Source organism: Sus scrofa, chromosome 2 (genome assembly GCF_054392235.1).
Source record: "Sus scrofa isolate SSC_HxYL_T2T_F1_AM1 chromosome 2, Sscrofa_HxYL_maternal_Yorkshire_Landrace_v2.0, whole genome shotgun sequence".
Classification (NCBI taxonomy): domain Eukaryota; kingdom Metazoa; phylum Chordata; class Mammalia; order Artiodactyla; family Suidae; genus Sus; species Sus scrofa.
This window is the reverse complement of record NC_139384.1, coordinates 27,793,560-27,816,696: the sequence shown is the minus strand read 5'-3', so window position 1 is coordinate 27,816,696 and position 23,137 is coordinate 27,793,560. Positions and strand designations below refer to the sequence as shown.

General features: G+C 47.7%; 1 protein-coding gene across 13 annotated transcripts in view; it reads left to right on the top strand.

Moving 5' to 3' along the window:
• The window catches only part of PRR5L (proline rich 5 like), a 166,569-nt gene extending 150,170 nt beyond the window's left edge, over window positions 1-16,399 (top strand). For all 13 annotated transcript variants that reach the window (XR_014837062.1, XR_014837059.1, XR_014837061.1 and 10 more), the window contains one exon: window positions 15,150-16,399. Coding sequence is in view for 9 of the 13 variants with exons in the window: in XM_085011436.1 (XP_084867562.1) it covers window positions 15,150-15,535 (386 nt within the window). In the remaining 4 variants the exon portion in view is untranslated. The remainder of the gene's footprint in view (window positions 1-15,149) is intronic.
• Window positions 16,400-23,137: the final 6,738 nt, after the last annotated feature.

Sequence of the window (23,137 nt, the reverse complement as noted above, 5' to 3'; positions counted from 1 at the left end):
CCTGGCGCGCCTGTGATGAATTTCCCTTTGAAAGCAGCTTCGACTCATTGTGTGTGTGGCTGGAGACCCAGTGGCTGGCTCCTCACTCTGTTTCTGTGGGTACCGCCAGGGCCTTCGTGCCAAGGACAGGGGCTCCTGGATGGGGCACAGATCCTGTTGGGCTTTTTTCAGTGGCTCTAAAGCTAGCATTCGGGCTCTGTTCTAGTCACCCTGCAGAAGCTAGAGCTGCATGGATCTGTTCCTTCGCTCAGTGAGACCACGGTCTAGATGGGCAATAGCTCTAGAATGTCATAGAAAACATTCCTCAGTTACCCTCTGAAATGGAGCCCCCCCTGCCCCTGCCCAATGCAGGAACTTTTTGTTTATGGCTCTGTCTCCAGCAACTGGAATGGTGCCGGCCATACGGTAGATGACATTAAAAAAAAAAAAAAAAAAAAAAAAGCTGGTTAGTGGGTAGGCGGCATCTGTCCCCGAGCACCCACGGAGACATGCAGAGGCTGAAAAGGGATTCCCCGAAGCTGGAATCTTTTGCCCCTTCTTCTTGCTTGAACAGAGACGTGGCTGAGCTTCAGAGAAAAGGGGGGAGCAGCAGCCTCCAGCCAGTTTCCTGCCCCTTCCCGGGCCTCATGACTGGGAAAAAAAAGGCAGGGCTGACCGTAGTTTTCAGGGTGGGAGACACCAGTTTAACCACAGCCGCCACAAGTGGGAGGGTGCCAGCCCCAGCCTGCCGCCTGCCTGGTCCTCCCTCTCCCTCCCTCCCTCCCTCCTCCCTCTTCCCCCCGCCCCTTGGGGGTTGGCTGGAACACGCTGGCCAGAAACAACTGCTGAAGGAAAACAGTGCTCCGCCTTCCCCGGCCGTGACCTTCCTGCTTTGGCTCCACTGGCCACTGAGTTTGGGGTGGGAGCATCCCAGGAGGTCCAGGTAGATGTCAGGACCCAGCAGGTTAGCTGCGCTGTGCCAGGGACTCCAGCAGCCACTGGGCCTGGAACCAGGAGTGAGAGTAAATTCGCAAGTTTGTTCAGTGAGGACTCGCTCTAAGAGGCAATACTTTCAACTCTTGGGTTATAATAAGACTAATACATACTTTGATCAAAGGCTGAAGGTTTTATTCTCATACCAAGGACAATCCTTGCCTCTGGGCGTGGTCACAGTTGTGGCAAATACGGAAGGAAATGACTCTCTTTTGAATAATTTTTATTATTATTTTGGCAAATACGTACTGAGACCCTGTCCCAGGTACCTTGTGAGGTGCTGTGGGTGTATCTGTGATTAAACTGAGTCTCTGCTACCCTGTGGCAAGCAAGGTCCAGGGAGGAGGTCACAAACATTAGATGGTGACTCATAAGTGTACAAGTGCTCTGAGCAGGGAAGTCCAGGGCCCAGGGCAGGGGGACTTCACCTGGACTGGGAAATCAGGGAAGACTCCCTGGAGGAAGTGATATCTGTGATGGGACCTGGAGGATGAATACAAGTTAGCTGAGTAAATGGAGAGGGAAGACTGTCTCCAGCGGCGAGGGGAAGCCTCTTTGGGAGATTTTTGGAGTTGAGGGGGGAGCAGGAGGGTGCAGCGTTTGAGGAACTGAGAGAACTTTAGAGTTGCAAACTGGCTGGCAGCAGGGGACCCTGCCAGACACAGATGGAGTCCTTGGCACCACGTGGGTTGGGCTGCCATGTTCCCATGCAGAGGTGAGGCCAATGAGTCAAGGTTGCTTGACTCTGGGATCCAGGCCTTCAAAGCCCCCAGCTGTTTGCATTTTACCAGCTGACCCCCCACACTCCACCCTCACCCCACCCACCCCATCAACTCCTAGGAGGTGACTGATTTTACTACTAAGAGGTAGCTGAGGCAGACATGCTGTCCCAAACCCCTGGACACTAAAAAGCCAAAGTGGCCCCTCCTTACTGGAGACACCCTCTTCTGATAAAGACAGGACCCTCTGGATCTCAGCCTTCCCCTCAGTCCAATGGAGGCAATGACATTTCTCCCACCTGTGGGAGAGGGTGTTGTAAGGACCAGCCGAGGGAAAGACGGGGGAGATGCAGTGGATGTGAGCAACCCCTGGACTCTCAGGAGGGCTTTGCCATGCCTGCTCTGGGCCTGTCTGGGTGGGAGGGGTCAAGGGCAGCTGGGTCCTCATCTCCAAAGCCACCTGTTATCAAGTGCCCATCACCTTCCAGGCCCCGAGCAAGCACCTGGCACGTATTTATCCTCACTGAGTGCTGGGGGATGGTGGCTTCAGACTCCGAGTTGATAAGAAACATCCCATGTCCCCAGGGTCACATGGGCTGAGTGACCAGAGACAGAGAAATGGTTTTCCAGGGGGTGCCCCACTGCACCCACATGCCCACCTGTGTTGATCCCAGGACTCATGGGACAGGATCTCTTCCTGCCGGCCGGGTTGATGGGTCTGAGAATTAAGTTGTGCGCAGATGTAGTACAAGGCTTGCTTCAGAGAGAAAAAATGAGGTCTGACGTCGTGATGGAGCGAGGGTGTGTGTGTGATAGAACAGGTGTGCTTGTGTGTGTGTGTGTGCGTGGACATGTGCACCCTCCCCCCTAAAGCTGTCACTTTTCTAGGGCACAGAGAGTGTGGGGGTGAGGAGGAGGGTAGTGGGATCTTGGGCGGCGGCACAGAGCCGGGCCGGTTTGGCAGAGGCCAGGCCCACGTCCTACCTTTCTAGCTTCCCAGGCTTCCAAGCTGCCGCCTGGCCGGGCTCCCTTAGCGCTTGGCTTCCCCCACACAAAAGCCTGGCCTCCCACACCCCCTCTCCATTGTGTCTCCAGGGGGACGGCCCTTTCCCTCAAGATACTGTAACTCGTCCTGGTGACAAGTAGGCATTCATGGGCTTTCAGGTGCCGGGGCCTAGAGAGGGACGCCCACCGCGGACGTGGTGTGCCGGGGTCACAATGGCCGCATTATGGGGGCCACTCCGGTGGGGCCCGGCTGGCGAGCCTGAGAGATCAAAGGCCTGGGAACCAAGTCCCCAACAAAGGACCGCCTCCTCAGGGCTGTGCTTCGCTCTGGGGGTTTGAAAGGAGCTGCCACGCTGGCTCCAGCGCAGGGGGCTGAATGCCAGGGAGCAGCAGGGCGCCTGGGCCTGGGGAGTAAGGAGGGAACAAAGGCTCCCCCGGCCCCACCCCATGTGACTGGCAGGAAGGGGCTTGAGGTAGGTGCGGGAGGTGGCAGGCCCAGCCCTTCTCCCTGCTCCAAGGACACCCTTGCGAGGGAGAGAACAGTTTTTAGGCCCCGGTGGGGGTGGGTGTCCGCAGCTGCATCAGTCTCTCAGTGGAAATTTCCTTCTCTGAGTGGCAGGGCTGGCTCTCCCTGATGCAAATAACAAAAGGAGGGGAAAAAGAGCAAGCAGCCACAGTGCGGGGAGGTGATGGTCAGCTCCAGGCCTGCTATATTCAGTTTTAAGGCCTCCCGAGGGGCCCCCGGTGGCGGTGGCGGCTGGCCTCACCGGGGGTGTGGCTGACACACTGGTCCTGGGCTTGGCTCTGAAACCTGGTGGGAGCTTCACCAGGAAATGCTGTCCGCCTCAGGGGACTCACACAGCCCTGCCATCCCTGTGGTCTTGGCTGTGCCCACACCCAGTCTTGGGAGCCAGAACATTCCACCCTGAAAGCAGGAGGGAGAGCTGGAGGCCGCTCAGTCTGGGTCAGAGAATAGCCCTAAGGAGAGAGGTGGGGCCTGCCACAGAAGGAGCGGGGCTGTGGGAGCCCCAGGGGCTGGGCTTCTGCTGTGTGCCCTGGAGTAAGTTACTTAACATCTCTGAGCCACAGAGGGCTGAACACAGAGGAGGAAGTTGCCCTGTCCCGTGGAGGGCCCAGGTAGAGCTGCCACCTGCTGTGTGAATGGCCCAGCTAGGAAGGCCTGGAGCCTGTGGAATCACTCACAGGAGGGTCTTTGTGTGCCTCCCCTTCCCTTCTCTGGACCCCAGACCACACCCTGGCCCTTGCCATGCTGTGTGGTCATGGCACAATTATTTGTCAGTCTCCCCCCACCCTAGACTGTGAGCTCGCTGCATGTGACTCCCCTGTACCCCAGGAGTGGCCTAGACCTCTCATCCCAGGGAGGGCACGGATGGAGTCAGTGGGGTGCAGTTTTTCAGTCCCTCTCAAAGGAAAGGGCCCACCTGGTACAACCCCTCTTCAGGACTCCTCCTCTGAATCTCCATAGTGTTCTTGGCTGTAGTCCTGCCCTGACATTGTTGCATTGACCTTGTTTTAACACGGATCTGTGTGCAGGTGGTCCAGAGGTCAGGAGCAGGGGCGGTGCTGTCAGCCCTGGGCTTAAATCCTGGTTTCCTCACTAACCATGAATGTGACATGATTTAGCATCTCAACCTCAGGTTCCTTTTCTGCAGAATGGTCAGAGACCATGTCAGTGAAGCGTCTCCCACTGTGATATCGTACATGGATGCTCAGATATTGATTGTTCTGAAGACCCTACACCCTCCCGCAATATACACTCATGCCCTGCTCCAGGCAGGCCCCACATCAGACTGACATTTCTCTCGCTCTCAGCAGCAATGAAGCACAGCATTTTGCACAAAGCTCAAGATGTGTTTGTTTAACGAGGGGGCAGGTGTCACGGGGACCGCCTCCTCCAGGCTGGCCATGCTCACTCTGGGCAACCACCCAAGTGGCTTCTCTTGTCAGTTGGCTGCCTATTGAACCCTCCAGGGACTTGGGGCTGCTGGACTAACAGTGTGGGAGAGATGAATGACATCCAGGCACCCATGTGAGACACCTTGCTAGCTTATTCTACTGGGTTGGGGCCTATGGAAATCATCGATGAATTCTTTCCTCCAGAGATGCTGTGTGTGTCCAGCCTGCACATCTGTCTCCCAGGCCCTCACCTCATCCCACATCATGGGCCCAACCTTTGTTCTCTTTTCTCTTCCTGGATTGGCACATACTAAATGCTCACCCAGCAGTCCAGCCCAGTCTCCTGCCAGGCTGGCTGTGAGGTTCCGGCCACAGTGTGAGTTTTGCAACCGTCAACCTAGAGCGCTTGCTTGGAATAGCGGCGGGAGAGAAATGAATTGTTTTCAAGGGCATTTTTTTAAAGGATGGCTCTTTAATGGGGTCCCTGCTTCTTTGAACTCTTCTAGTGCTTTCATTTTATAGTTATGGATTTTTGTGATCATAAAAGTAATACATAGTTATTGTAAAGGTATGGGAACATTAGAGAGATGTGTGGCTTAGAGTGTACAAGCACCCATGCTTCAGAGAGGACCTCTGCCAGCTCCTGGCATAGATTTTTCCCTCCTGGTGGTTTGGCGTTTTGTCTCCTATTAATTCTCCCCAAAGAGAGGGGCCAATGACCCAGCCTCTTGTCTGGCGCCTGCTGGAGGCAGTGTTTGCTGTAACCTGAGTTCAGAAAGTAGGCCATCTTAAGGGGCAGGTCTCCAAGGGCAGTAGCAGAGCCCTGAGCTGTAATACCATGTAGTGAAGAATATCTGAGCACTGCCATCCAGAGCCTAAGAGAATTGCACTGGGCCTCAGTCCTCCTCATCTGAACAATGGGGATGACAATGTGCTAGTGTTTCAGAGGGAGAATAAGACTCAACAGTGAGACAGCAGATGGGAACACACTCAGTAAGCTCTAAATTCAATGTAATATTATTTATGGGTTTTTTTTTTTTTTTTTGGCTGGGGGGGGGGGTTCGCCCCAAGGCATATGGAGTTCCCAGGCCAGGGGTCAGATCTGAGCCACAGCCTTGAACTAAGCCACAGCTGCAGCAACGCTGGGTCCTTAACCCACTGTGCCAGGCCAGGAATTGAACTCACGTCCTAGTGCTCCCAAGACACTGCCGATCCCACTGTGCCACAGTGGGAGCCCCTATTATTTGGTTTTGAGAAATAATTGCTGTTACTACCAAATAGCTCCCCGAGGGCTTCAGCCAATAGTCTTGGTGACTTAATCCTAAGGATTAGGAATTCATCTGTTGTCACTGTATATATGTGTGTGTGTGTGGATACAGACAGACACATATGCACATATACTCACATGGACATACAAGAGGACCCGTGACGGGAACTGCTGGGAGTTCTACAGATTGATGTGCATCTCACTGTGATGCCCATCTAGGAGCTTGTGCTCTGGAGTGGCAAGAGCATGTATCAGGGCCTCCAGACCCAAGGGAAGAGCTGACAGTCAACTAGAGCAGCACAAGCTGTCCCCAAGGCCAGCCCGTGACCAGCGAGGGCTGTCTGCTTTCCCTTAGAAAGTAGCCTCCCCCATGATCCTGTCAGGGGTGGAGGGAGCACCGACGTGGCCAGGCCCTTCTCCACTTCTCCCCACAGCATCCCCTGCTGAAAGAGGGACAGTGGGGGTCTTCCAGTTCTCAGGGACTGTGGAGCCATGGAAAGCGAGAGAGGCACAAGGGTGTGGGCGGTTTGAGGCTGGGAGAAGTGGGCACCAGCAGGACAAGGGCGGCTAAAGAGGAGGAGATGCTTTGACCAGAACCCACCCCTCCCTCAGCCCGCCATCCTCCCCTCCTCTGCCTCTCTGGGGCCTTTCGTCCAGTTGCAGTGCAGCATGGTGCCTAAGCGGGAGAAGGGGCCAGTGCCTGTGTGGAGACTTTCCTGGGAGCAGGGGATGCAGCCTGCCCTGGTCCTTGCTCCAGCTACACTGTAGATCTCTGGTTTGGAAAGGCCCTAGGAACCAGGGTGCTGCTGACACGCGTGCTTCCTCCTTCAGACTCTTCTCCCTGAATTTCAGTTCCTTGACTATTCCGATTTTTCTCCCATCTCTCCAGCCCATCCTATAGCTGCCTCCCTTCTCCAGGGGAGAAGGGGCTTACGGTCGAGGTGCTTGGCTTCTAGAGGCCCACACCTGTAGTCCAGTCCCAGCTCACCTCCTCTTGGTGACACTGGCAGGTTACTTGACCTCTCGGTGTTTTACTTTCCCCATCTGCAGAGTGGCAGTAATGCTAACAGTACCTCCCCCACTGGGTAGAGAGGACTTAGTTCATATACACACAAGATGCTTAGAACAGTGGCTGAAACTCTCCACTACTTTCATGTATGTTATTAGCTCTTGGTACATTTATGGCCACTTTGGTGACCCTTCTTGTCTTACCAACCCCCTGCACAAAGCCATACAAGACAATGACTTCATCCTGAACCCTCTCTTCAGTTTCAGAGAGGTCATAGCCACTCTGAGAGCTCCAGCCACCACAAGGTGACTCGCAATTTTCATGTCCCAAAATGTTTTTCTCCTCATTATGAAAGAAATGCATGCATGTGAACTAAAATTTAAAAAATAATATATAAAGAAGAAACTTTAAAAAGCACTGGTAATCTGGAGATGGGATTAAAATGGCAGAATAGAAGGACTGGAGCTCAACTTCTCTCCTAAAAACAACAAAATTCACAACTAAAGGCTGAACGATCTTCAACCAAATGGGCCAGAAACCTTAAATAAGATACCCTACTCCAGAAGACAAAGAGGAGGCCACATCAAGAGGTAGGAGGGGCGATTACACGATATAAACAACCCCATACCTCCCGGGTGGGAAGACCCACAGACTGGAAACTAACTGGTTCACAGAGACTCACCTACAGGAGTGAGTGTTCTGAGCCACACATCAAATGCCCACATGTGGGGATCTGGCACTGGGAGAAAGAGCCCCTGGAGCATCTGGCATTGAAGGCCAGTGGGGCTTGTGCACAGGAGCTCCACAGGACTGGGGGAAACGGAGACCCCATTCTTAAAAGGTACACACAGACTTTCACGTGCACTGGGTCCCAAGGCAGAGCAAAGTCTCCATAGGAATCTGGGTCAAACCTGACTGCAGTTCTTGGAGGATCTCCTGGGAAAACAGGGGTGAATGTGGCTTGTTGTGAGGGAAGGACATTGGAAGCAAAGCTCTCAGGAATATTCAGCAGCCTGCCTTTCTCTGGAGGTGGCCATTTTGGGACAATCTGGCCCCACCCATCAGTCAGCACTGAGAAGCCCCAGGGCAAACAACAACCCAGGTGGGATCACACAGCCCCGCCCCCGCAGTAAACTGGCTGCCTGAAGACCCCTCAGGCACACAGCTGCCTCTAATCCCATCCAGAGACTAAGCCCCACCCACCAGAAGGATTAGAATCAGCTCCACCTACCAGTGGGCAGGCATCAGCCCCTCCCATCAGGAAGCCTACAGCAACCGCCCTCCTCCCCACCAACTTCAGCCGCAAGGGGGCAGACACCAGAAGTAAGAGAGGCTACAACTCTATTATCCGTAAACAGGTCACCACACCAAAAACCTATAAAAAATGAAAAGACAGAGAACTATAACTCAGATGAGGGAGAAAGAAAAAACCCCAGAGAATCAAATAAGGGATGAGGAGGAGATGCTCAGCCTCAAGGAAAAAGACTTTAGACTGTTGATGCTGAAGCTGATGCAAGACATTGGAAATAAACTGGAGGCAAAGATGGATAACTTACAGGAAACACTGAGCAACGAGATACAAGATATAAAACTTAAACAAGAAGAGATGCAAAATACAATAACTGAAATACAAAATTCACTAGAAGCAGCTAACAGCAGAATACAGGAGGCAGAAGAACAAATAAGTGAGGTAGGTGGAGGACAGATTAGTAGAAACTTGGGATGCAGAACAGAAAAGAGAAAAAAAACTGAAAACAAATGAAAAGAGTCTCAAGAACTCTGGGACAATGTTGAACGCACCAACATCTACATTATAGGGGTGCCAGAAGGAGAGGATAGAGAAAAGGGGACATAAAAAATATTCCAAGACATAATAGCCAAAAACTTCCCTAACATGGGAAAGGAACCACTCACTCAAATCCAGGAAGCACAATGAGTACCATATAAAATAAAACCAAGGAGGAACGCCCTGAGACACATATTAATCAAACTGACCAAAATTAAAGACAAAGAGAAAATCTTGAAAGCAGCTAGGGAAAAAAAACAACATACAAGGGAATCCTGATAAGGTTATCAGCAGATTTTTGAGCAGAAACTCTGCAGGCCAGAAGGGAGTGGCATGATATACTTAATGTGATGAAAGGAAAAAACCTCCAACCAAGATTACTTTACACAGCAAGGCTCTCATTCAGATTTGAAGGAGAAGTCAAAACCTTCACCGATAAGCAAAAGCTGAGAGAATTCAGCAACACTAAACCAGCCTTACCACAAATACTAAAGGTTCTTCTCTAGGCAGAAAAGAAAAGACGGCAACAGGAAACAAAAATACCAAACATGACAAGGCTCACCAGTAAAGGTATATCAATAAAGATATGAAATCATCCATGCACAATTATGCCACCAAAATGAGAAATAATGAGAAGAGGTGGGTACAAATGCAAGACAATGGAGATGAACTTGCAATTAAGAGAACAACAACTTAGAACAATCTCATCTTACATCAAAACTTCAGAATAACTGCAAACCAAAAATCTACAATTGATACACAAACAAAAATCAACTCAAATACAACATTAAAGATACTCATCAAGCCACAAGAGGAGAAAACAAGAAAAGAAGGGAAGAAAAAAGACCAACAAAAACAAATCCAAAGAGATTAATAAAATGGCAGTAAGAACATACATATCAATGGACAGATCATCCAGACAGAAAATCAATATGGAAACACAGGCCCTGAAGGAAGCATTAAACCCGATGGACTTAATAGATATTTATAGGATATTCCATCCAAAAGTAACAGAATACATTCTTCTCAAGTGCACATGGAACATTCTCTAAGACTGATCACATCCTGGGCTACAAATCCAACCTCAGTAACTTTAAGAAGATTGAAATCATATCAAACATCTTTTCCAACCACAATGCCATATGACTAGACATCAACAAGAAAAGAACTGCAAAAAACACAAACACGTGGAGACTCAACAACATGCTACTAAACAACCAATGGATCACTGAAGAAATCAAAGAGGAAATTAAAAAATACCTAGAAGCGAATGACAGCAAAGATACGACACTCCAAAACCTATGGGATGCAGCAAAAACCATTCTAAGAGGAAAGCTTATAGCAATACAAGCCCACCTCAGGAAACAAGAAAAAGCTCAAAGAAACAAGCTCACTTTACAGCTAAAGCAGCTCGAGAGAGAAGAACAGACAAGACCTAAAGGTAGTCGAAGGAAAGAATCATAAAGATCAGAGCAGAAATCAATGAAACAGAAATGAAGAAAATCATAGAAAAGATCAATGAAACAAAAAGCTGGTTCTTTGAAAAGATCAACAAAATTGATAAACCCTTAGCCAGACTTATCAAGAAAAAAAGAGGGAGTTCCCATCGCGGCGCAGTGGTTAACAAATCTGACTAGGAACCATGAGGTTGCGGGTTCAATCCTTGGCCTTCCTAGCCTCGCTCAGTGGGTTAAGGATCCGGTGTTGCCGTGAGCTGTGGTGTAGGTCACAGACGCGGCTCAGATCCTGCATTGCTGTGGCTCTGGTGTAGGCCAGTGGCTGCAGCTCCAATTAGACCCCTAGCCTGGGAACCTCTATATGCTGTGGGAATCGGCCCTAGAAAAGACAAAAAGACAAAAAGACAACAACAACAACAACAACAAAAAAAAGGACTCAAATTAATAAAATTAGAAATGAAAAATGAGAAGTAACAATGGACATCACAGAAGTACAACGGATCATAAGAGACTACTATACGCAACTATATGCCAATAAAATGAAAACCCGGAAGAAATGGACAAATTCTTAGAAAAGTACACGCTTCCAAGACTAAACCAAGATGAAATGGAAAAGATGAATGGACCCATCTCAAGAAATGAAATTGAAACTCTGATTAAAAAACTTCCAACAAACAAAAGTCCAGGACCAGATGGCTTCACAGGCAAATTCTATCCAACATTTAGACACGAGCTAACACAAAAAAAGAAAACTACAGGCCAATTTCACTGATGAAGATAGATGCAAAAATCCTCCACAAAATACTAGCAAACTGCATCCAACAATACATTGAAAGGACGGTACATCATGATCAAGTGAGACTTAGCCCAGGGATGCAAGGGTTCTTCAATATCCGCAAATCCGTCAGTGTGATACACCACATTAACAAACTGAAGAACCAAAACCATATGATTCTCTCAATAGACGTGGAAAAAGCCTTTGACAAAATCCAACACCCATTTCTGATAAAAACCCTTCAGAAAGTGGGCATGACAGGAACCTACCTCAACATGATAAAGGCCATATACGACAAACCCACAGCAAACATCATTCTCAATGGTGAAAAGCTGAAAGAATCCCCGCTGAGATCAGGAACAAGACAAGGATGTCCGCTCTCGCCACTACTCTTCAACATAGTTCTGGAAGTCCTAGCCACAGCAATCAGATAAGTAAAAGAAATAAAAGGAATCCAAATTGGAAAGGAAGAAGTAAAACTATCGCTATCTGCAGATGACATGATACTATACCTAGAGAATCCTAAAGACTCTACCAGAAAACTGTTAGAGCTTATCCACGAATTTGGCAAAGTTGCAGGATACAAAATCAATACACAGAAATCGATAGCGTTTCTAGATACTAACAATGAAAAAGCAGAAAAGGAAATTAGAGAATCAATACCGTTTACCATCGCATCCAAAAGAATAAAATACCTAGGAGTAAAACTACCTAAAGAAACAAAAGACCTGTACTCTGAAAACTACAAGCCACTGGTGAAAGAAATCAAAGATGACACAAAGAGATGGAAAGATATCCCATGCTCGTGGATTGGAAGAGTTAATATTATCAAAATGACTATACTACCCAAGGCAATCTACAGATTCAATGCAATCCCTATCAAATTACCAAGGACATTTTTCACAGAACTCGAACAAAATATTTTAAAGTTTGTTTGGAAGCACAAAAGACCCAGAATAGCCAAAGACAGCCTGAAAAAGAAAAATGGAGCTGGAGGAATCAGGCACCCTGACTTCAGACTATACTACAAAGCAACAATCTTCAAAACCATATGGTACTGCCAAAGACAGAAATATAGATCCGTGGAAAAGGATAGAAAGCCCAGAATTAAACCCACACACCTACAGCCAACTACTCTATGACAAAGGAGGCAAGAATATACAATGGAGAAAGGACAGCTTGTTCAATAAATGGTGCTGGGAAACTGGGCAGCCACATGGAAAAGAGTGAAATGAGAACACTCCCTAACACCATACACAAAAATAAACTCCAAATGGATTACAGACCTAGATATAAGACCAGACACTATCAAACTCTTAGAGGAAAACATAGGCCAAACACTCTCTGACATAAACGACAGCAATATCTCAGATCCACCTCTCAGAGTAGTGACAATAAAAAGAAAAATAAACAAATGGGACCTACTCAAACTTCAAAGTTTCTGCACAGCAAAGGAAACCCCCAACCAAATGAAAAGACAACCCACAGAATGGGAGAAAATCTTTGCAAGCGAATTGACGGACAAGGGATTCATCTCCAAAATTTGTAAACACCTTCTACAGCTCCATACCAAAAAAACAAACAACCCCATCAAAAAATGGGCAGAAGATCTAAACAGACAATTCTCCAAAGAAGACATACAGATGGCCGAGAAACACATGAAAAGATGTTCAACATCACTCATCATTAGAGAAATGCAAATCAAAACCACTCTGAGGTACCACCTTATACCAGCCAGAATGGCCATCATCCAAAAGTCTACAAACAATAAGTGCTGGAGAGGGTGTGGAGAAAAAGGAACCCTAGTACACTGTTGGTGGGATTGTAAATTGGTGCAACCACTGTGGAAAGCAGTATGCAGATTCCTCAGAAAACTAAACATGGAACTACCATTTGATCCAGTAACCCCACTCCTGGGCATCTATCCAGAGAAAACCATGACTCACAAAGACACATGTACTCCAACGTTCATTGCAGCACTATTTACAATAGTCAAGACATGGAAACAACCTAAATGTCCATCGACAGAGGATTGGATCAAGAAGATGTGGTACATATACACAATGGAACATTATTCAGCCATTAAAAGAAACGAAATACCAGCATTTTTTGCAACATGGATGGACCTAGAAATTATCATGCTAAGCCAAGTCAGCCATACGATGAGACACCAACATCCAATGCTTTCACTGACATGTGGAATCTGAAAAAAGGACATCTTTGCAGAACAGATGCTGACTCACAGACACTGAAAAACTCATGGTCTCTGGAGGAGACAGTTTGGGGGGTGGGGGGCTGTGCTTGGGTTGTGGGATGGAAATCCTGTGAAATCAGATTGTTATGATCATTATGCAACTACAGATGTGATAAATTCATTTGAGTAATAAAAAAATACATAAGCAAATTACTCATTTTGAAAAGATCTATGGAGCACTGTATTACATACAATATTTCCAACACAACTATGAATCTGCCTAATTGGTATTTTTATTGTTTGTACCAGACCAGAGGTTTCCTGAAGGCAGATAACTTAACTCAATTTTTTATCCCAGCTCCTACCACATTATCTCTCCTAGTGTAAACTCTTGGTGAATGCTTGTTGATGAAATGTCTGTTAAGAGACACAAAAATAGTAAATTGACAGGGATTATGAGTCCTAATGTCATTTTTGAAGCTTTAGCCCTTGGACAGATTTTTTTAAATTACTCAATGAATTTTATTAATTTATAGTTGTACCATGATCATCACAACCAAATTTTATAGCATTTGCCCTTGAACAGATTATTAAATTTTGAACCTTAAAAAAAAAAAAAAAAGCACTGGTAATCCCTCTACCAAAAGGTAACTACTATTAATATTTTGATGTATCGTTCGCTCAGTTTTTATATGTGTGTGCATGTATGTGTGTGTAATCCCAGTTTTACTTTATAAAGGGAAAAAATAGCATATAATAATACTGCTTATATTCTGCCTTTGTCACTAAATATTATACAGTGAACATTTTTTTAATGTTCCTCAATAGTCTTTGAAAATATCAAAATTTCTATCTTTAGCCACAGTGCCTTTGCCCAAGTTCAGAACTGCATGTCTGTTAACCTACGGAGGGCTGCATCTGGGGCTCCATGTGGCCAGGGGCCAGTGCTGCTCCTGCCTCCTCCCCACCCCACCCTCTCTCACTACCTTTCTGGCCCTCAGCTTGATCCCTTGGCTGCCCCTCCCTGGGCCTTGTATTTGCTGGCTTCTGTCTCTCTCACTACCTTTCTGGCCCTCAGCTTGATCCCTTGGCTGCCCCTCCTCCTCCCTGGGCCTTGTATTTGCTGGCTTCTGTTTTGTCAGTCTCTGGTGCTGGCCAGAGTGAGGTCTGGAATGAGACAGACCTTGTCTGAATCCCAGCTCTACTGCATTCTAGCTGTGTGAGCGGAGGTAAGTTACTACCTCTGATCATCATGTTATCTCCCACTTTACAGAGGAGAAAACGATCATAATTTAGGTTACGTTTTTAGGATTCAAGGATGAATGCATCTCATGATTTAGCATAGTTTTTAGAATACAGTGAGAGCTCAAGAAGTAGCAGTTTTATAATTTGTGTCCAGCCCTCTCTGCCTCTATGGAGGCCACCCATGGAGCCTCGTTCATTCTTTGGTTGAGTCCAGAGCATTGACTTGAACAGAACGTGGGTCTCAAACCACTGACCTGCTGGGAGCGCTGGTAGTCCTGGTTCAGAACAGTCTGGAGGATGTCCCACTGCCCTTGCTTTGATAGCTGAGGCCCCCCCAGTTGTCTGTTCCTCTGGATTTACGCCTATGAAGCCTTTTCTACTTCCTCTGTTGACAAGGCAGAGGGTACATCATGCTGAGTAGAACCAGAGGGCTTTTGGTTGGTCCAGCCAGTGCCCAGGTCTTCAAAGAAAACTGGTTGAGAGGGAATCAAGGGCAAAGCCAGTGAAGCTCAGGCAGCAGCTGGAAAAGACTGGAGGCTCCCTTGGACCTCATCTATCATGGAAAGTCCTTTGGTGGCCCCTACTATGAGGGGCGTGTTGGTCATAGGCAGTATCAGGCATTAAGTAGATAAAGTTGCACGAGGAAGCATTTGACCTGGCCAAGTTCTTCCCTTCTACTTCAGGGTCTCATTTAAAACTGTCCCTGAGGGTGGAGCCACCACTTTCCTCTTCCCCGAAACTAATTAGGAGTTTTTGACACCAACTCTCCAATTACCCCGTCTTTATTGGTCTTTCTCTTGCAGCCCGGCGCCACTCCAGGGTCCGGCCCAAGGTCACACTCCTGAACTATGCTGCACCAGTCAGCCGCCCACTGAATGAGATGGCCCTGACCCCTCTGACGGAGCAAGAGGGGGAGGCCTACCTAGAGAAGTGCGGCAGCATCCGGCGGCACACAGTGGCCAATGCCCACTCGGACATCCAGCTGCTGGCCATGGCCACCATGATGCACTCAGGCTTAGGGGAGGAGGCTGGCAGTGAGGACAAGTGCCTGCTCCTGCCGCCCAGCTTCCCCCCACCCCACCGGCAGTGCTCCAGTGAGCCCAACATCACCGACAGCCCAGATGAGCCGGAGCAGGTGGCAGCGGGCAGCCAGGAGGACTCGGAGCTGAACTGTGCTTCCCTCAGCTGAACGCCTGCCTCCGGAACCTCCTAGCCCAGGCCTGGCAACCAGGATGGAGGACGGCTCCGCCCCAGGGATCACCCGGAGGCTCTTCCTCTGGGCAGTGCTGCCCTAGGGCCTCTTCAGGTACAGGCCTAGTCTAGGTGCCGTAGGCAAACTCCCTGTCGTAAGCCTCTCTCCATTTTCATGATTCTGACCATTGCTCTGTGGCCACACAGACCCAAATGCCTAATGTCCACCTTCTGACTTTCAGCCTCGCCTGCCTGACTCACCTCACTTCCTGCTCTCTGGGCTTTTCCCCTCAGATAGGGGACTCTCCCAGGCTCCCCAGTCCCAGTGCCCCTGTGTTCCCTGAGCAGGTCATCTGAGCTACAGGAGCCACACACAAAAACAGCAAGGAGATGTTGGCGTGTGAGGTTCCCTCTGAGGTCTTGTGATACAGAGGCTGCTGGGCCTGTGTGGAGTGTGAGGAGACCTCAGCCCCTCCCAGGCCTGATTCTGGGAAGGCATCATTCATTTCAGTTACAGAATTACCAAGAGTGTCCCCACTGGTGGGTGAGGGTCTGCCCTCCTCTATATCCAGACCCTACATGCTGCCTTGGGCTTTAGCCCAGGAGGTCATAGGGCCAGAGGATCCCCGTCTTTGATGAAGCCTCAGCATTCCCCTCTCAAGCTTCTTCCTGACTCAAGGAACTCACCTCCCCGGTGGAGTAGCTATGCCTGCCTCCCGCTCTGACTTCAGAAATGGATTCTTCTCCTCTTGTGGTGGAGGGGCCAGCTGATCCCCACCAACTAGTCTGTTCCTGGATTTGACTTGAATTTTTTAAAAGTGCATCGTTTCAAAAATAAATTGCTTGCAAACATTTGCACATAGGATCGTGCACTGCTCATTTCCAATGGAATGTGTCTTCAAACCGAAAGATAAGCAGAACCCCTAGGAAAGGAGACTGGTAGTGGTCCAGGGTAAAAGTGATTGGGGTGGGCAGGGCTCAGAGGCTGTAGAGCTCCAGCAGCAGCCGGACTTGAATCCAGAACAGCCTGTGTTTGTGAGTGTCGTGGTTTACAGGAAAAGCTGCACTGAGGTAGGGAGAGTCAGCTTGCCTCATAAGCAGAGGGTTCTAGCAAATGGGATGTCTCAGTGCTGTACAGCGGGGGTGAGATGTGGGCATGAGCTTTTGGATTTTCATTCCCTGTGATTAAACAAGTGCCCAGAAGTGGCTGGAATGTCTTAACCTGTGGAGTCTCAAAATGTTCTTTGGGGCAGCAGGCTTTGGCACTGTGCTACATATATCTTCAATACTGCTCCCTCCATCTAGGTCTGGAGGTCTGGGTTTTTTTTTTAATCTCCCTTGACCCACACCCAACCCCATTCTTTCTGTATTGGTCTGTCGGCTGCACTGATAACAGCTCCAGAAAAAAGAGGAGGCCCTTGACCCAGGTGGCACCTTCTAGGTGTCCTGTTAGTCTCTGGAAACTTTATGAAATGTCAGAGATGTGAGCCAGCTTGGCTTCCAATAAGGCAGGAGGTAGCTGGGAGAGGATGAGGACAGTTTAAGCTGCCAGCAGGGGACAAGACCTTCTAAGCTCACCTAAACCTTGACAGCATTTCCCTTGTGGGTGAAGCTTTGAAACATGACCAGAGTTGTGCTTTTGATGGCCAATAATTTAGAAAATTATTTTTTGGCTTTTGTCTATTCAGGGCCGCAACCATGGCATATGGAGGTTCCCAGGCTAGGGGGTCTAATCGGAGCTGCAGCTGCCAGCCTACACCAGAGCCACAGCAATGCTGGATCTGAGCCATAGCAATGCTGGATCCAAGCCACGTCTGCAACCTACACCACAGTTCACGGCAACGCCAGATCCTTAACCCACTGAATGAGGCCAGGGATGGAACCTGCATCCTCATGGATACCAGTCAGGTTGGTTAACCACTAAGCCATGATGGGAACTCTGGAAATTTTGTTTTAAAAGTTGTTTCATTTTCATCCTTTTAAAGAGTGATGGAAGAGAAATGTCCAAAGGAGATCTTCTGAGAATATCAAACAAAAAATAATCTCTGATATGCGCTGGATAAAAATCCACAAATTCACTAACATGCATTAGTAAATGGAACATCAGTAGGTAACCAGCATGATGATTTATTTAACCTTTGGTTTCTGTCCTTATTGATACACTTAGTACCTGGGATTAGTATTTATTGATCCAGGCAAGGTAATTAATCATGCTTGGATTTGATTTTTTAGTTTACGACATGAATGATATATATGTTTTTAAATGCTTTTTCTTTCTTTTTTTTTTGGTCATTTTAGGGCCATACCCACAACGTATGAGGTTTCCAAGCTAGGGGTCGAATCAGAGCTGAAGCTGCTGGCTTATGGCATAGCTACAGCCACAGCAATGCAGGATCTGAGGCATGTCTGTGACCTACACCGCAGCTCACAGCAATGCTGGATCCTTAAGCCACCAAATAAGGCCAGGGATCTAACCCACATCCTCATGGATACTAGCCAGGTTTGTTTCCGCTGAGCTACAACAAGAACTCCTAAATGCTTGTTCCAAATACTAAATGCCCCAATAAGGACAGCAGTTAAAACACGTAAGCTCTTAGGTTGAGAATGGGAGTGTCAGTACAGACCCAACGTACTTATTTGCTAATGACTATTGGCCAGTTTACAATTTATCTTTGATGTACACCCTCATATTTGTCCAGTAACTATCTCACACTGTAGACATAAAAACTCTGTTGACGTTTATAAGCATTCTAGCCATCAGAGCTACTCCAAGAGTGACAGCGGTACTGTTGTTAATCACTTTCTCTCCCCTTCAGAAGATAAAGATTCATTTTCATTATTTAAGCTAGGATCTTACTGTGGCTGAGGTTTAATGACAGGTAACAATCACGACTCTTAAACTCCAAATGGCTCAGAAACCAAAAATCTTTCCACCAAAAAGGATTCAATAAACATCATTTTGTATGTGTTACCCTGTTCCCAGGCTGCATGTCTTGACTGAATTTGCAAGTGTGGCAGGTCCCTGTTAGATCTTTTATGCATCCTATGTGAGGAGCCTGCCTTCCCTGCCTCCGTGTCCCTTTTCCTGTTGCCCCCCCACAGGGTTAGGCAGCAGCCTGACCTCAGCCCCTCTCCGCTGGGCCTTGCCTGCCATCCTCCTCTGGATGGTCAAGTCATTTCCTGGAGAAACAGCCTGTCTGTGGAGAAGCTTGGACAACACCGAACAAAGTCTGAGAAGGCAAGGCCTCTTCTGAAGCCAGGTTGGTCTCTTTTCAGAGTGCGACCTGGAGGAAGCCCTTTCCGTATTTACTCGTGGACTGTCTGCATACGTTATCCTCTGGTTCTGTTTGGCAGAGGCAATGTATAATATTTTGCTCTCCATAGATATTTTTCTGGGAGGGCTGGTGCAGTGTTAGCCTGAGACCTCGGAAGGCTTCGTAAGCACTTTCAAAGAGGTGTGACCTGAACTGACTGAAAATCCTTGAGGCAGAGAAGGGTGTTCACACTTTTTTTGCTGCGCCTTCAGAGGCTGGCGCTATGAACTATGAACCCTGAGTGTTCCGCCTCGGATGCGGGCACGTCATTGGTGCGCCACTCATCTTCCCACCAAATATTTATGGAACTGCCCCTGCACTGTAAGCGCCTCTGGGTGCTGGAGGTGGACCAGATAACCTGGTGCCCACTCTCCTGGAGCTTAGCTTCAAATGGGAGAAGGCTGGCAATCAGGTCAACGCAAGCATTTCAAATAATGAACAACAGTAGATGAAAGAAAATGGCAAAATGCAGTGACTAGGCCAGGTGACTAGAGAAGGGCTCTCGCAAGGTGACTTAAGATGAGGCCTGAATGAACAGGAGGAGTCAGCCTTACAATCTGCTTTTGTTCCTGCTCCTTGCCAGAACAAATTACCATGAGTGAGTGGCTTAAACCAGCACGCACATATCATCTCACAGTTTTGTAGGCTGGAAGTCTAACCTGGGTCTCACTGGGTTAAAACTGAGGTGCTGGCAGGGCGGCGTTCCTTTCTGGAGGCTCCGAGGGAGACTCCACTTCCTTGCCTTCCTGGCCAACTTTTAGCTGCAGCCCGAACTGCATGGTGCATGGCCCTCTTCATCTTCAGCACCAGCAACGATGGGCTCCATCCCTCTCACATCACCAACCTTCATTCTGTCCCCCTCTTCCACTTTTAAAGATGCCTGGGATCCCACTGGGCCCACCTGGAAAATCTTTATCTCAAGATTTCTGTGGGAACTGCCTCTGCTGATGTCTCAGCGGGAAAAAGGCCAGCCCCATGACATGCTGAGGACCCCAGGGAAGACGAGGCTGCACCGGGCAGGTGGGTGCTGGTTTCAATGTCCAGGTGCTATACCACCTGGCCCAGGGGTCTTTAAGCCCAACTTCTACTCCCTGGCCTGGACTCCCATGGTGACCACAATTCCTGGAGTCCCTCACTCAAATCTCATTTCCCATCTCATACGCCTGTCAGGCCCTCATCATCCCCTGTCCGCACTTCTACAACTTGGTACTTTCCATACTGGTCTCCAGACTCCATTTCTCCCTCTGGACACCCCTCAACTGATCTTCCTAAAATTCAATCCCTGCTTAAAACTTCTCCCTGGTTTGGAATAAAATCCACACACCTAAACTTGGCTTCACGGTCCTCCGCAAGCTGATCCCCACCTGCCCTTCCTGCCTCCTGTACTGCTCTCTGACTTTGTCGCCCCAGGAGACTGCCCTCTGCCTCCATACCCTCCGCCTTGCTCCGGCTGCTCCCTCTCCCTCATCCAGGTAAAAGGAGCTACTTTTGCCTCTGTACTCTCAGGTGCTATCCTAGGAAGGTGAGGACTATAGGATTTCTGTTTGTGTGCCTGGGGCCTAGCAATACAGAAAAAGTTCAACATCATTAGCATTGAATGAATTAACGGCTTGGTGGTAATTCTGGTCTCTGCTCCCTCCCTCCCAGGTATTTTCAGAGAGGACCTTCACCCCCTAGCCTTTCTTCCCTAGGTGGGGAACCATCCCCATGATGCTCTCTAGGCATGTTTCAACTGAGGCTGCATGGCCAGGTGACACTGTGAGCACAGGTGGGGGCCAGGTCTGAGGCCGTTCTGTAGCCCTGCCCCTTCCTGCTCTATCCAGAGGCTGCCTTGGCCCTGCAGACAGCTACCCCTGTCCCATAGGGCTGCTACTTTGCTCCTGAGCCAGGCACCTCTTTCCTGGCCTGTCCCTTTTACGCACTGAGGAATTTCACAGAGCCTGGATCATGTGCCTGAGGGAGAGAAGAGCCCTTGTTGTTTGTTGCAGGGCCACCTCCTTAAAGAAACCCTCCTGCCGTGAAGTAAGAGGGAGCAGCCCAGGCCTGTGTGCTAGGGCAAGCAACTTCTTGTCCTAAGTCCCCTGCACTCAGGATTCAGCACAGGGGAGATTTCGGTGCTGCCACCCTGGTGTGCCTCGCACTGTGCCTTACACCGAAAGGCAGGTGTCTCCCATCTGCAAGAACTGAGGCTTGGGCGCTTTAAGCAGTGGAGCTGGGACTCAGCCCCGGGTTCTTTCACCCTAAGACCAGTGGTCATCCCTCTCTATTCCATAGGATATCCTGGCTTGATAGAAAATGAGGATGCAAAACGGCTAAGTCAGGGGTATGAGTTCCTCTGCCTACTGCAAAATGAGATGGTTTCAGGGTTTCCAGAAGAGCAGAGAAACAAAGCTGTCTCTCTTGCTCTAGTCTAGCCATTTCTAGGAAAACCTTGCGGGGTAGGGAATGGGGGTGGGAGGATCCTGGACAACAGATTTCTATCCAGGAAAGATTTCAATAGTTTTTCACCTTTAAAAACTTTTATTATGTTTAAATTTAGCTTTAACATAATATTTAATAAGCTTAAGTAATTAGTAATTAGTAAGTATTTAATAAACAATACAATTAATAATTTTGTCTTTAGAATCAATATTCAATATAAGGTACAGGTTAAGAAAACTTTTTTACATTTTTAAGTTCAACTTATAAATTTGTTACTCTAAGTATAGCAGATTGTGGTAATAATTCTGGAGAAGCCTTTGAATAATGCTTAGTCCTATCTACAAGCTTAGCTCAGCACTGCAAATGCTTTTGAATGCATTTATAAATTTAATATATTTATTTATTTTTAAAGTACTTCAGTTTTTCTGACAGCACGTAAAAGCTTTCCCAATCCTAAATTCTCACAGAAACTAATAAATATATAAATAAGAGAATTTTAAATGTTTTTATACTTTACTCAGATGTCACCATAAAAATCATTAAGTCTAAATTAATTACTCGATTATACATTTTAAAGTGGAGTTATAAAACTGTCATTCTAATGGGCCTTATTCTCTTAAATACCATATGCATCTACAACATCAAATATGCAGTTTCCTTCCTAAAATAAAAATATCAGAGCTACAGCTTTGTTTCTTTCAAATCTTTCTCCATGTAAGCCTAAATCTTCCTGGTGTTTTGGTTGTTAAGTTATTGTCTCAGCTTGAAGCCTTTTCAATAGTTTGGAATGCTGGGGCTGACACACCACCCACCTGTTTTTATGAGCAGGGTCCCTGTTAGCTCTGCCAATGAGGGCGCTAGAGGGAGCCTGGAAGGTTAGCAGAGTGAGATGAGACTGCTGGTCTCTGCTTCCCATCTTGGGAGCACTGCACTGGCAGTTGGGTTCAGTGATAGCAGTTGGCTCCAATTTGTAGGTTTTCTTTCCTCTGTCCCAGAACCTACCTCCACATTCCCCTCACTCCCTGCAACAGCAGCACTGGCTGGCCCGGTCCCTCCTCAGAAGTCAGCCCAGCTCTCAGCAGCCCTCCCCAACCCTTGACATCTCAAGCATCCCCAACTCTTCCTTCTGAGGGTGGTAGTTGCTTCCTATAGCTACTTCTGTGATTCCTCGGTCCACTCTTTGCCATTTTACTTGTCTAATACATGATTAATTCTATTAAATGCTCCCTATTAAAATGATGGATGTGGTTTCTGACCTCTGACTAGACCCAGACTGATGACCTGGTGTTGAAAACTACACACCTACTAAAGAAGACAGTAACCATTCCAGTTAACCAATGTTACACAAGACCAGAAACTTCCTTTGCGCCTGAGACCACAACCTGCAGACTTTCAGAGTTTCTTCTCATCCCTACCTAAGGAAACCACAGTATTTTAGGTAATTTGGGTGATTGTTCCTCAGCATTCTTGAAATTACCAGTGACGTATACTTGATTCTTAACAGCATCCCCAACAGACACTGAGTGATATTTATGATTTTTTTTAGTCAATGACTTCATAACCTAAAGGAAGTATTAGACACTTTCCTAGTTCTCCCGTCTACCTTCATAAGCATGCCTTTCTCACCAAGTCACTCATTAAACTGGTTCTTAATTTCCTTGGTTATTCTGACCTAAGTCTAATCACCTCTAAGAAGAATCCTAAGCAATGCAAGTACTTTGAGCCTAACAGGCTCCTGAATTCTTTCATATTCTCGGGAACACATAATAACTTTTAACAAATACCTAAACTTTACTCTGATATCAGTTATATATCGACAATAGCTTTGTTTGAGGTCCAGTTTATGAGGTCATTCCATTCTCTGT